This window comes from Monodelphis domestica, chromosome 3 (genome assembly GCF_027887165.1).
Source record: "Monodelphis domestica isolate mMonDom1 chromosome 3, mMonDom1.pri, whole genome shotgun sequence".
NCBI lineage: Eukaryota > Metazoa > Chordata > Mammalia > Didelphimorphia > Didelphidae > Monodelphis > Monodelphis domestica.
In genome coordinates, this window is record NC_077229.1 from 138280025 (window position 1) to 138294622 (window position 14598).

At 35.6% G+C, this 14598-nt stretch overlaps 1 protein-coding gene across 4 annotated transcripts in view; it reads left to right on the forward strand.

The window, feature by feature from the left end:
* The window catches only part of ATAD2 (ATPase family AAA domain containing 2), a 77116-nt gene that overhangs the window by 14865 nt on the left and 47653 nt on the right, over nucleotides 1-14598 (forward strand). For all 4 annotated transcript variants that reach the window (XR_008917509.1, XM_016431878.2, XM_016431879.2 and 1 more), the window contains exons 7-13: nucleotides 1215-1346; nucleotides 1910-2027; nucleotides 8540-8647; nucleotides 9897-10005; nucleotides 10810-10925; nucleotides 13164-13338; nucleotides 13716-13804. Coding sequence is in view for 3 of the 4 variants with exons in the window: in XM_016431878.2 (XP_016287364.1) it covers nucleotides 1215-1346; nucleotides 1910-2027; nucleotides 8540-8647; nucleotides 9897-10005; nucleotides 10810-10925; nucleotides 13164-13338; nucleotides 13716-13804 (847 nt within the window). In the remaining variant the exon portion in view is untranslated. The remainder of the gene's footprint in view (nucleotides 1-1214; nucleotides 1347-1909; nucleotides 2028-8539; nucleotides 8648-9896; nucleotides 10006-10809; nucleotides 10926-13163; nucleotides 13339-13715; nucleotides 13805-14598) is intronic.

Consider the following 14598-nt stretch of genomic DNA (forward strand, 5'->3'; position numbering starts at 1 on the left):
ACTATCCTTGCCTTTAAGAAGCTCACAGTCTAATGAAAGAGATAATATGCAAATAGACATATACAAAGCAAGTTTATATGTAAAATAATTGAGAAATAATTAACAGAGGGAGGATAATAGAATTAAGGGGTTGGAAAAGTTTTCCTGTAGAAGATATTTTAGTTGGAACTTAGAGAAGCATGCCAGGGAGTCAGTAATTGAAGTAGAAGACAGAGAGCATTCCAGGCATGGGAGAAATTTGCAGCCAAAGAAAATTCCTGGACAGAAGTGGAATGTTGTTTAATGGGACAGCCAAGAGACCAGTGTAACTGAATCTAAGAGTACATGTTGGGAGCTAAAGTAAAAGGGGAGGAGGATTCGGTTATGAAGAACTTTGAATACCAAATAGAATTTTGTATTTGCTCCCGGAGGCAAAAGGGAGTCACTGAAACTTAATGAGTAGACAGGTAGTATGAGTGGGCCTGTGTTTTTAGGAAAATCACTTTAGTAGCTTAATGGGAGATGGATTAAGAGTGTTGGGGGTTGAGAAAGGCAGACCTATGAATAGGCTATTACAGTAACCAGGCATTCAGTGATCAGGGCCTACACTAAAGCAGTGTCAGGAGAGAAGGGGGTATATTTGAGAGATGTTAAAAAGGTGGAATCTGTTAGGGGGCAGCTCAGTGGATTGAGAGCTAGCCCTAGAGACGGGAGGTCCTAAGTTCAAATCTGGCCTGAGACACTTCCCAGCTGTGTGACCCTGGGCAAGTCACTTGACCCCCATTGCCTAGCCCTTACCACTCTTCTGCCTTGGAGCCAATACACAGTATTGATTCCAAGATGGAAGGTAAGGGTTTAAAAAAAAAAAATCACAGGCCTATTCAGTTTTTTGTCGATCATAAACTAATTGATTATAAAATTTTTATCTTCTACTCACTGTATTGCTTTAAGCCTACAAAGAATGACTATTAACATTAACCAAAGCTAGCAGGAGTTCCAAAATAGAAGATAAGTGAGAAAGTAACTTCACCACTTTTCTTTCAGCCATGGTATATACATGGTCTTGCAGAGTTTGAACATGTACCCAAAAGTATACAAACTGTAGTCCTAGATTCTTCTTTGTAGTTGGCAGATGACTGAGGGGACAGTAACACAATCCAACCAACCAACTCTCTTCCCCCCCACACACACTTTTTTATGTTTTTATTCTAAAAGTAAGAATTTCTTAATTATAGAATCTTCTGAAGAAGGTGAAGACCAGGAAGATGAAGATGAAGACGAAGATGAAGATGGGGAAGAAGATAATCAAAAACGCTATGATCTCAGACAGAGGAAGACTGCTGTACATTACCAGGCTCCCCTGGAAAGTAAGTGCTATGTATATATTGGTTGGATGGAAGGAAACTTTCCACTCTCTCTATTTTTGCTTGTAATTAATAAGAGCTATTCTTAGTTTTCATTGACTCACACGCTAAGCAAATACTTTCTTTTGTTGCTTATGATCTTTAATAATGAAGGTAACTTTTAAGTGGCCTTTCTTAGCCAACAAATTAGCCAGCAATTGAATCTATTCCAAATTAAGTTGGATGCTGTAGTCTAAAACTGATTGTTTTGTGGGATTTAATATGTGATAATATGCAATTGAACCTTTTGAGATCATTTTCCTTTTTTTTAAAGTTTTGGTGTATTCATGCCCAACTGTTTTATTTCATTTACAGAAATACAACTACTTTTCCTCCACATTTGTTATTATATTTCAATATTGAGAAATATTGAATTATTGTAGGATGATAAAACTTCTGGAGCTGATGAAGTTAAAAATACTAAATGCTACTTGATATGTTGTTTTGTTTTTAATTTAGGAAATCATTTGTGAATATTTGAGTTCAAATATTTTATAACTATTATAATCTTTTAAATTTTTAAATAGAACCCCGGCACCAGAGAAAACCTAATATGTTTTATAGTGGCCCAGCTTCTCCTGCAAGGCGAAGATACCGATTTAGTTCTGCAGGACCAAGAAGTCCTTACTGTAAGAGGATTAACAGGTACCAATATGTCTCAAAAACTATAAAAGCCTATTTGGAGTGATTCATAGGATTTTAGGTATCATCTAGTTCAATTCTTAACAGTTATGCAAGAATTTTCCCTTCCAGCATTATTTCTTAGTCTAGAATCTGAGATACTTTTAATTTTTTTTTCAGTTAACTTTAAATATTGGTTTTCTTTGTAATCCTATATTTTATTTTGTGCATCTACAAACATTATTCTGAGGAGGTATCCATAGGCTTTACCAAATTGCCAAAAGAATTCATGACCCAAAAACATTTTAACCTCTGTTCTGTTCCTGATGGTTATTTTTTTTCTCCCTGTATACTTCCAGTGAGGGAAACTACTGTTTTGCTGATAGGCTACTTTAAGATTGATAGCTTTAATTAAGTCCTTATGTTGAGCAAAAGTCTACATCCCTTTAATTTTGCCTTGTGGAAAAATATAAACCGGTTCCTTTTCAGGGCATTAAGTGACTGCCTTTCAAATAGCTATATCATGCATCCCATCCCTCTTTTTTTTTTTTAATTGAAAATTTTTATTGAATTGATTTAGAAATTTTTTCCATGGTTACATGATTCATTTACACACACACACACACACACGCACACCGGTAGTCAACACAATTCCACTGGGTTTTATATGTATCATTGATTAAGACCTATTTCCATATTATTGATAATTGCACATGGGTGATCATTTAGAGTCTATATATCCCCAATCATATCCCCATTGACCCATGTGATCCTGCAGTTTTTTTTTATTCCCACAGTTCTTCCTTTGAATGTGGATAGCGTTCTTTCTCCCAAGTCCCTCAGAATTGTCCTGGATCATTGCATTGCTGCAAGTAGAGAAGGCCATTACATTCAGTTGTACCTCTGTTTATAATGTTCTCCTGGTTCTGCTACTTTCACTCTGCTTCAATTCCTGGAGGTCATTCCAGTTCACATGGAATTCCTCCAATTCATTATTCTTTTGAACACAATAGTATTCCATCACCAACAGATACCACAATTTGTTCAGCCATTCCCCAATTGGAAGGCATCCCCTCATTTTCCAATTTTTTGCTACCACAAAGATGTGCATCCCTCTTAAAGGGTTCATTTCTCTTAAGCTTAACATCTTAGGTCTTTCATCTTTTCCTTATGTGACCTAATTACCAGGCCCCTTGTTAATTCATTGTAAAACTAACATTCTTCCACAAAATTGCTTCAGGAATTGAATGACAAGATGTTATATGTGCTCTTAAGTATGGTGGCATCTGTTGCCATTCTCAGAGTACTTTTAAAATGCTGACTAAGGTTGTGGTAGTTCTTTTCCAGTGGCATGACACTATTAGCTCAATAAGCCCTCTGGTCTTGAAGTCTCTAGGACGTAGCTCTTCAATAAATAAACAAATATTTATCAAATGCTTACATTGTAAGGCACAACACACACACACAGACACACCCAACCCCTACTCAGAAGGAGTTTATCTTTTAATGGAGGAGAAAAAAGGCACATGTACAAAAATACAACATAAAAATAAAGTAATAAATACAAATATATAGAAAGTAATTAGATCTGAGATAGTGATGGTATTAGAGTAGGAGAGGATTGAGGAAGGCTTCATACAGATGGTTCTTGGAACTGCATTTTGAAAGGAATGCTATGACAGATAAAAAACCAATGCATTGCAGACTTGTGAGGTGGCCAATACAAAGACTGGGAGATAGTAAATGAGGTACTATCTGTAAGGAGGAGAGGTCAGTTTGATTGGATCCAAGAGTAGGAGAGAGTAATATACAGTGGGGCTAGAAAGGTAGGTTAGGACCAAATTGCCTAGGGTTTTAAGCCATGACACCAGTTGATATTTTATCCCAGTGGCAATAAAACTACCCAAATAGTCAATTAACAAGCATTTATCAAGTGCTCATTCTGTGCCAGGTACTGTGCTAATAGCACTGGAAACACAAAGACAAAAGATGCTCCCTGGTTTAAATGAGATGGGTAATATATAAGTAACTATATACAAACAAATATCAGAGTGACATAGGTTTGTGTTTAAGAAAAATTACTTTGTAATTTATGAAGGATATTCTGGAATGATGAGAATCTTGGGGCATAGAGATCAATTAAGAGGCTATAGTGGAACTGAGGTTAAAGGGGCTTCTGGGTCTAACTCAAATGTTTTTCTACTTTAATATGGATGAATGAAGACAGGAAGAAGTTTTGAAGTGACAGGCAGGAGTAGTAAAGGAAATTCTCTTAGATACCCTTGATTATTTTTTTTTCTCTTCCACTCCTTTTTTTAGACACTGGGTTTTCCTATTTTCCCAGGCTGAAATCACAGACCTAAGTCCATTGGAAAGAAAAAGGGAAGTTAATTTGACATGATTTAATTTTAGTAAACTCATGCTGTCCAGGTGATGTTTTAATAATCTGCCAAGAATCTTGCTGGAACTCTATAAAATTCATTTTTGTCTAAGTTTTCTTGCTTTTTGAAAACTAAGGTATTTGTCCTTTTCTTGACCTTTGACACTTATTCCATTTTAGTCTTTCTGACTCCCAACCCAGTGCTCTATTCATTGTGCCCCTTGGAAATTTTCTAACTATATTAATAATTCTGTATCACAATAGCTGGGTTTTCTAAAATCTGTGTCATCCCTGTCACCCTGCCACTCTCTATCCTTCCCTGGAGAAGGTGATCCACTCATTTAGTTTCACAGGGCACCTAGCCTACCCCTAATAACATTACTGTCGGCCAGTTACCTTTCCTTTTTTTACCTCATCAAAACATTTCCCTGGTCACCACTTTTATAAATTGTCTTCCCTATTAGAAAATAAACTCTAGGACAGGCACAGTTTTGTGCTTTGTTTTGTCATTTTTTGTTTGGGAGGGGCTTTATTTTTTGGTGGAAGGGCTTGGTTTTTTTATTTTGTTTTTATCCCTAGCATTTAGCAAAGTGCTGGACAGCTTAATAAACATTTAATAATTTTTTAAAATAGTACCTTTTTAATAATTTTAAAGATGATCTAGAATTTTTACTAGGAAAGTCTAAAACAAAATTGATAGAATTAAAGCCAAAAGATGTGATGCTTAACATACAACAAATTTACTCTCTCTGGGGCTTTACTAGAGCAGGAATCGCTATTCTCCAGTATACTTGAAGGATCAAAAGTCAGCCTTTTGGAGCTGGAATAGGCTTAGGGTGAGGTTTCCTCAGTTGAATCTGCTGTCATACAACCTGGACTTCCTGACCCATACCCAACTCAAAATGACTTATACTTGTAGAATTTTTCTCACCCAACTCACTGCTTCCTTTCCCATACTACCAATGGGACATAACTTTCTCAGCTCTCTTCTTATCTTTTTGACAGTGTGAGACACTGTAACAAAATCTTTAGGTCATGGAGAGAGCAATAATAAAAATTAGCATTTCTAGAACACTTCCTATATGCCAGACACTGCACTAGGTGCTTTTCAAGTGTCTTGATCCTTACAGCAAACTAGAGGGAGGAGGGAATCGATGCTGTGATTATCTTCATATTTAAAGACACACACGCACACACACACACATAATATGAATACCCTTCAGTGCTCATTCTGTTTACCTTTATGCTTTTGTTTTGAGTGGGACAGTTCCTTAAGGAATTAAATCAGATCTTCTGTTAACATGGTATATCCTGAGTAAATCCATAAGCTAATTGTTGGAGTCCAAGGGAGTGCAAAAGCAGTTGGGAATGCATTGGGAAACTCTTGGTTGAGAAGAAAATTAGTTCCAGAAGCATGCCACAAAGTTGAGGATACCCAATTGACTAAAGTCAAAAAAGCTTTGAATAAAATGTATTCCATAATATCTTGGGGATGGAGGGAGGCAGTGGTGGAGAAATGAAGGCTGCAATGAAAGTAGTTGATGAACTAAACTTAAAAGAGCATTGTTTAATTGAGTAATCTTTTGGGAAGGTCTCAAATGGAGTACCCCAGGATTCTATATGCTTAGCCAAATTCTATTCAACTTAGGTTGTGTGTTCATCTCATGAGATGAGAATGTTGGTCTTAAGAGTCAGGAAGACTTGGGTTCCAATCACATGCATACTAGCTATGGGACCCTGACCAAGACATTTAACCTATCTGCCTTAGTTATCCCATGTGTAAGTGAGGATATGGGGATTTGCCTCTTAGAGTTAGACAACCATAAAATGTTTTGCAAACTTTAAAGTACTATGTGAATGTTAGATATTATAATATTTGTCAGTGTCCTCAGGCTAGGAGGGATAGATGGTTAGTTAAGTGACAGAATGGGGAGATCAATACTTCTGACTAGAACAATGGGCAAAATCTATTTGAATAAAATATAATAGTATATAAAAGTATAAGTTTGAGGAATTTTACTTGCTTTCAAAAAGTCCATTGTCCAAGTATCTATATTTTTAAAACTAGACTCTTTCATGGACTCCAGAATCACTATGAGTCAATAGGGGTCAGCAAGGTGGCATAGTGGATGGAATGTTGGACTTGGAGTCTAGAAGAGCAGCATTTGAAAACTGTCATAGGCATTTAATAGCGATGTGTCTCTAGACTAGTAATCTAACTTCTTTGTGCCTCCATTGTTTTTGTTTGTTTTACATCAAAAATAATAATAGCCCCAACCTTCCAGGATTGTGAGGATCAAATGAAATAGTATACTTAAAGCACTTTGCACACATATGAGTGCTACTTGTTATTGTTCATTATATTATTGTGACAGTAGCCAAAAAAGATATTGAGTTCATTAATAGAAATGTAGTATCAAAGCAAACAGGTTATAGTCCTACTCTATTGTGTTCCCTCACACTGTCTTATAATATGATATTAAATTTATTTTCAATAGGACTTTTACAACTAGGGGGGCAGGGGCAGCCAGGATGGTAATAGCACTAGAAAATAAGCTATAGGAAGATCGTGTCAAGGAACTAGAAATATTTAGCCTCTTTGGGTATTTAAGGAGCTGTCATATAAAAGTTACAAGAATTATTCTATTTAGTTAAAATATAATTAGGAGCAGTGAGCCTAAGTTACTCTGAGCTCTTTTATTACAGCTCACATTTATGTAGTATATAAGGATTTACAGAGTAATTCATTGTCCAAGAGCTGCCACCATTAATTACATGATAGTCTCCTCGGTAACCAGTAGCCTGCAGGGTAAATTATTTATTGGAGTTTGTAAAAGAAATTCCTATTCGAAGGTGCATTGGACTAGATCACCTGCTGACCATTCCATCTGAGAGTTTTTAAAATAGTGCTGCAGGAAGCTTAATTTAATGACATCTTCATGAAACTCAGCCTAAGCTATTCTTAATAGAATACAAGAATACCACAAGTTTCATGTTTTAGTAATCTGCTTTTATTTCAGTTTGGTTTGGTAAAAATTACCAGTACTATTCAGGACTGTTAAGGGTAAATGTTTAGAGTTGAGATTGAATATAATATAATCTCCAGGGATTTAAATTCTAAATCCCAATGAAATACTCAAGTCAGAATGAAATTTTATGATGGTTTATTTACAACAGAAGGAAGAAATTAAGAATGAAGGAGAGAGAAAGGGACGATCTGCTCCGGCCTGGTCTGAGCCACGGGGAGTTCAGAGGCCTCAGCCAAGGGAGCCTTCCTAGAATATTAAATCTAGCTCAGCTTCCAGCCACAAGGCCTCTTCTCCGAGATGAGGGTCCTCCTTGGAGGCTGATGCCTTTAGAAAGGTCAAGGGAAAGGGGAGTCAGCCTTAACACTCACCACGTGGTCATCTCAGGGAAGTAGTCTGAGGTCCCACGCTCCACCAAGTCAAGTTCCACCACCAAAGACCCTCTCACAGAAAGTGACGTGAAATATAAAGGCAGTTCCTTACATCACTTCCTGTGTCTCACATGTACCAATGGTGACTTAAACTTGGCTTGGACAGCCCAGGGGGTCAGTCAGTTGTTTCTGATTTGTCACTTGCTAGCACATGTGGTTCATAGACCATCCTCCCCCACACTTAATCCTTAAGTGGGGGCGTATACATTCCTGCTTGCTAAAATTTTGAAGACTAAGCAGTGTGGAGTAAATCTAAAATTCACAGGATTTAGATCATAGGTACTTAATAAAGCTTTGTTTAATTAGTATTTATATGGTTACCTTTGTGAAATATCTTCTCAAAGTATAGTAGTATGATGTAGTTATTTTTCCTCCAACTTTTAGAGCTTTCTATTCACTTAACATTCATAGTAACTAGAAAAGTCGACTTTTTGTGGAGTTTAGATAACATTGCTTAGTTGGGATTTATCTTAATAGGTGACATAAGATAAATGACATTTTTGTAGTTTATTTGCGAAGCATATATTTTTGTAAACATTTATTTTTCTTGCATTATGATATGGCTTGCCTATCTTATTTCTTTTATATTTTTGGAATTTAGCACCAGGCCTGCATATAGTAGGTCCTTAAAAGCTTGACTGACTTCTTTCCCTTTATTCAACATGCCATTAATCTTTTCTTTTTAATGTGACATTTAAGGAGAAGGCATGCAATTCATAATAGTGATTCTACATCTTCTTCCTCTTCTGATGATGAACAACACTTTGAGAGGCGAAGGAAAAGAAGCCGTAATATAGCTATTAGCAGGTAAGTGATTTAATTATTAATATTTAGTGTTCTTCATCAGAGATATTAGTTCTAAAGCACCTCTGACATAAAAACTTGGTGAACCCTTTTCAGAGCTTTTGATGACCACTTTTCATCCAACTTTCACCAATGGCTGCAAGAAGCCATAGTGCGTGCAGTAGCTACACCCTGGTAAAATCATCTTGGCAAACAGGTTAAATCTATGGGCCTTGAACCTGTCAGTGACTTAGAGGGATGTGTCTACTTGAAATATGTGAATACTTCTCCTGGTAGAATGGGTTGATGAGAACAGCTTGTTCTAATGGCCATGAAGGTGGCTGAAGCTGTGGAGCTTTACATCTTGTGTTAGACATAGAAGATGCCACAGTCACCCCTGCATTTAGGTTGTTACTGTCGCCAGTCATTCCTGACTTTTTTCATTAGACTTGGATGACCCTGGAAAAGAGTAAGGCTGAGGACTTTGTAAAATTCTGCCTCGTGTAAGTCTAGTTCATTCAGAAATCATACTCTTTCAATATCATTAGTCCTCTTTGAAAATGAAAATTCCTGATCAATTAACCCCCCCTTTTATAGAAGAGAACCAATCAAAAGTTAGGATATCTCATCATGAAATGTATGTAGGTTTGTATTTTTCTCATTTTCTCCTAGGAGATTAGAGTACACTTTGATTAATTCTCAGTATTTTCAAAACTGTTATAAATTGTGACTTTCATGCCCTTGTTAATTCTCATCCTGATTTTTTATCACTCTAGTTCTGTGGCACCAAATCTAATCTGCTCAATTACAGCTTCATTGACACCTCAATATTATTTTTCCAGTTGAGAAGATTTCTAAAAACAAAGTTTTAACTAATAACCTGCTTCATGGAGTATTTTAAAAATAGTAGCTTATTCCATTTCCAAGTTAAAGTAGGAAGCGAGGGACAGGATGGGGAAATTGACTACAGAAGGTGCTGAGTAAATGTTAAGTTGTATTAAATTTGCAGTTAAAGATAATTTGTACATCACATGGTTGATTTAACTAAATTGACAAAATGTAAGCTTTCTCCCTATTCAGTTTTGTATTTCAAAGCAAAAAGTTTTGTTCTTTTTTTTTATATCAAAACTCTAATAGTAAAGGAATTCAATTATTAAGATTCTATTTTTAAAGTATTGTACTCTTGGATAGTTTAAAAATCTTTTTGTCATCTAACAGTAATTTTTTATTGGTACATTGCTGGTTTTTTGTTTTGTTTTGTTTTTTACAATAGATGCCTCCCATTGAATTTTCGAAAAGATGAATTAAAAGGGATTCATAAAGATCGAATGAAAATCGGTGCAAGCTTGGCTGATGTTGATCCAATGCAAATAGATTCTTCGGTAAATGTCAAATGCAATGTGTACAGAAATAGTTCTTCTATAATAAAACTTATGTTCCCAGAAAGAACTACACAAAATCATGCAATAAAAAGAGTTCATGAGGGAAATAGGAGTATGGCATGATGCTCAAAAACTTTTTCAGTGACACTTTTTTTAGATTACCTAATTTTAGAAAGAGCACAGTTTTAGATTTCTTAAATGATTAAGAAATTCATAAACACTACAATAAAAGTGTCTGTGTTCTATAATTTGGGTTGCAAGTTGGACATGCTACAGCAAAGCTGTGTCACGGGCAGATATAGGGTGATGGTGGTACAGGCCATTCCTTCCTTGCCTATAGTTCTACTGTCCAGAAGTTAGACAATAAATATGTCTCTTTGCCTGGACAAAGGTTAGAAGGATTATTATAGTGAAGTGGTGCGATTTTTCTCACTGGTTTTCAAAAAAAATCAGCCAGAAGCATATTGAAAAAAGAGTTATACTCAAAATGCTACCCAATGTATCTGTCATGTTAAAACAAATGGACATTTCCAAAACAGGCAGCTGAACTGACTAGAAATCCTGGTTTTGGTTAGCCTCTGCACATAGAATACAGATTTATTTTTTTTAAAAGGCAGAATTTTTCTAGAAACCAATTTAAACTTTTATGATTGTCTGTCGTGTTTAGTTGTACACTATCGGCTACTGAACTATTTACATATTAGGACTTGTAAGTGATTTTTTTGAGATAGTGAGTTTTAATGTCTTGTTTCAATTTTTTAAAAATTTGGGTATATTTAACTGCTGAACTTTTTCCTTTTTTAGGTACGATTTGATAGTGTTGGTGGTCTTTCAAATCATATTGCAGCTCTAAAAGAGATGGTGGTCTTTCCATTGCTTTATCCAGAAGTCTTTGAAAGATTTAAAATTCAGCCACCAAGGTAATGTGTATAGCTTGTGTTTTTAAGGTAAAGAAAACTACATTATTATATAGTCATTGCCAAAAAAGATCGTAAACTTCTATTGAAACAATGCTAAGGCCTAGAGGAATGAGATAAATTAAAACTTAATGATGCCCATATTTTCTGTAATATTTTTCTGAGCTTGAAATAACTTGCTCTGCTAGAGCTTCCTTAACATGAACAACTGTTCTAAAACTCCCAGCCTGAGGCCATCTCTGTGATAGAATCTGTTGTCTCATTGGAGAGGTGGTGTATAGAACAATAGAAAGAGCCTGGTTCTGTTTCTTATTTCCTGGGTGACTTTGGCAGCTTACTTAACTTTTCCTGAGCCTCAGTCGCTTCTGGGTTAAGTGAAGGACGTGGATTAAATTTGACTTTAACTCCTTCTACTTCTAAATTGATGAACCCTCCCTATGACTTGGGCCACATGTTTCCCCTGGCTACTGAATTTATACCTATAGTATTTATGTTTATTTTTCTCTGGCTGTACTCCTCTTGACACCTCCAGATTATCTCTAGAATGCCTCAGAAGCTTCTTTACCCTAGAAAGCTTTGTTGAATTTCACACACTTGAAGTACCCTCTGTCTTCTTCCCCCTCTTTTTCAGCTTTCTTTTTCTGAGTTGCTATAGCTTCTTGGAGTCCAAGTTTATCTCTTTGTCAATTTAGCACAGTGCCTGCCACATAAGTGCTTAATAAATTAAATGCTTACTTTCTTGACTGTTATGTTTCATTGCTGACTAATAGAGAATCTGCAAACCCCCAGATCTTTTTAAGAATACCTGCTTCTAACCTTGCCTCCCACGTATTTTACTTGTGATATTTATTTGGGGGGATAACCAAAGACATGATTTTGCATTATTTCCTCTTAAATTTCACTTTACAGTTAGTTTAGTGCTCTGATCTTGGTCATCTAGCTCTTTTCCCTTTATGTCATAGTAATAGCTACCATTTCCATAATACTTTCAGATTTGCAAAGCACTTACAAATATTATCTAATTTCATTGTCACAACCTTAGAAGATAGGTGCTATTATTGCCATTTTGCAGATGAAGAAACTGAGACAGAGGTCATAGCTAGTAATCTGTAAACATTTATCAATGTTAAAAATGCTAGATGACATAAAAACAAGCACAAATCCGTGAGGAATTACACTGGAGGTCTCCTACCATGTTGACATTGAACCATAAACAACTGTCCTTTTAATCTGGCCATCTGTCTAGTTATGAGTTTGTTTGATTATAGTTGTCTAATCCGTCGCTTTAATTTCTCTATAAGAAGAGTATGAGGGGGCAGCTGGGTAGCTCAGTGGATTGAGAGCCAGGCCCAAAGATGGGAGGTCCTAGGTTCAAATCTGACCTCAGCCACTTCCTAGCTGTGTGACCCTGGGCAAGTCACTTGACCCCCATTGCCTAGCCCTTACCACTCTTCTGCCTTGGAGCCAATACACAGTATTGACTCCAAGACGGAAGGTAAGGGTTTTTAAAAAAAAGAAGAGTATGAGATTTAATCATATGCTTTGCTAAAATTTAAATAAATTATATACATAGAATTCCCCCATCAATTCATTTGTTTTGAATTTTAAGGCCCTGCTACATTTCCTAGTGACTATTCCTTTTTTTATCATAATTTCCTCCCCAGTAACCTTTTCTCTTCCCCTTTATAGAGAGCCATCACTTAAAATCAAAGTTTAAAGACAAAAAAAGATGAAAATAATCAGTATAACTGTTCAGTACATTGAAAAAAAAATCTGAAAATCCATGCAGTGTATTCTTATTTATGTGCTTTAGTTTCTAACAAAATTTTGGTCTACTCTTCTGAAATTTGTGGTTTCATATCATCAAGGTGATAATACTTAGTTGTTGTACTTTTTATTCCTATACAACTTATCTCCATTTCCATTCAATTGCTATGGATGTGAAATATATATATAAAATTTTTGTTCTCAGGAAAGCTTAATCATGAATGTATAATTCTGCAAAGTTTAACAATGTATGTTTAGTAAGTTATGGTTCCTTAAAATTATAGAGATGAAATCATAAGGTCCCTTACATTAAAGAATCTTTGCAGACTAACAAATTGATTTATAAGTATATAAAATGCAGTGAATACTCATGGAATTTGAGTTGTAATTCTTTGATAATTTGCTTGTTCATTAAATAATTAAATGAGTTTTTCTTATGATTTATAGGACATTTAAAATAGTACTGTTTTACAGGGGATGTTTGTTCTATGGCCCTCCTGGGACTGGAAAGACGCTTGTTGCCCGAGCACTTGCCAATGAATGCAGTCAAGGTGATAAAAGAGTAGCTTTTTTTATGAGGAAAGGCGCTGATTGTTTGAGTAAATGGGTAGGGGAATCTGAACGACAACTACGTTTGTTATTTGATCAGGTAAGAAAATTAAGTTAATCTATATCCCCAATACTGTTACTACATCTTTTGGGAGGGAAAGATTGCTTTTCCACTATCATTAAAATTGGATAAATATTTAATAGAATACTTTTAATATTCAAATGAAGATATAACAAAGTTTATTTGAAGACAATAATAGCCTGTATTAGATTTTTTTACTTTGATGCATATAAAATTGAACATGTATCTGTAATTCATTACCTACACATTAAGCTCTTGAATTTTAATTTGATTTGTACGGTTATGCACTGCTAAGTTAATTAAAAGCAAGAACAGAAATTTAGCTAAAATAGAGATTAAATGTATATATTCCTCATATTTGTGATGACACCAGCAATACTGAATTTGCCTTCTAGGCTTATCAAATGCGTCCTTCAATCATTTTCTTTGATGAAATTGATGGTCTGGCTCCTGTTCGATCAAGCAGACAAGATCAAATTCACAGGTAGGTTTTTTATAGAAGGACCTTTCCACATTCAACCTCTGTAGAGATCAGTGTCTACATTAGTACTCTGTTGCAGTACCTAATGAATTCCATCAAATCTCACCTTATTTGATTGTCATATTTCCAGTTTGGTAATGTCCAAAAGCAGTAAGATATATTCATTCACTATATTTTTGTAACTGTAGGATTTCCACTCAAATTATTCGCTTTTGGGGGGTTGGAAATTTTTTGAACTTCAAAGCCAATATCCAAAGAGTATTTGTACATAAACAATAGAAGACAAAAGATTATTCTATATGGAACCATGAGTTTCTCTTTTATTCAACTATCTTTTTAAAATGTACATTCACTTCAAATCTGGCCTCAGACACTTCCCAGCTGTGTGACCCTGGGCAAGTCACTTGACCCCCATTGCCTACCCTTACCACTCTTCTGCCTTGGAGCCAATACACAGTATTGACTCCAAGACGGAAGGTAAGGGTTTAAAAAAAAAATGTACATTCACAAAAAAATCCTTGTTACTTTTCAAATGCTTTGCTTGTCTGATCTCTTCTTTGCATTTTAAAAAATACTACAATGGTTTCTTATTTTTTGGCATTACTCTTTCCTGTTTTCCTCCTGTTCCACCCAATTAAAAATTGAAAAAAACGAGAGAAAAAACACTTGTGACAAATAAGCATAGTCAAGAAAAGCAAACCCACAGTGTAGTCCTGTCCAAAAATATCTTTCTGCACTTTGTTATCCATCAGTTTTATCAGGAGTGAAGTAACACTATGCCTCATCGCAGTCCCCCT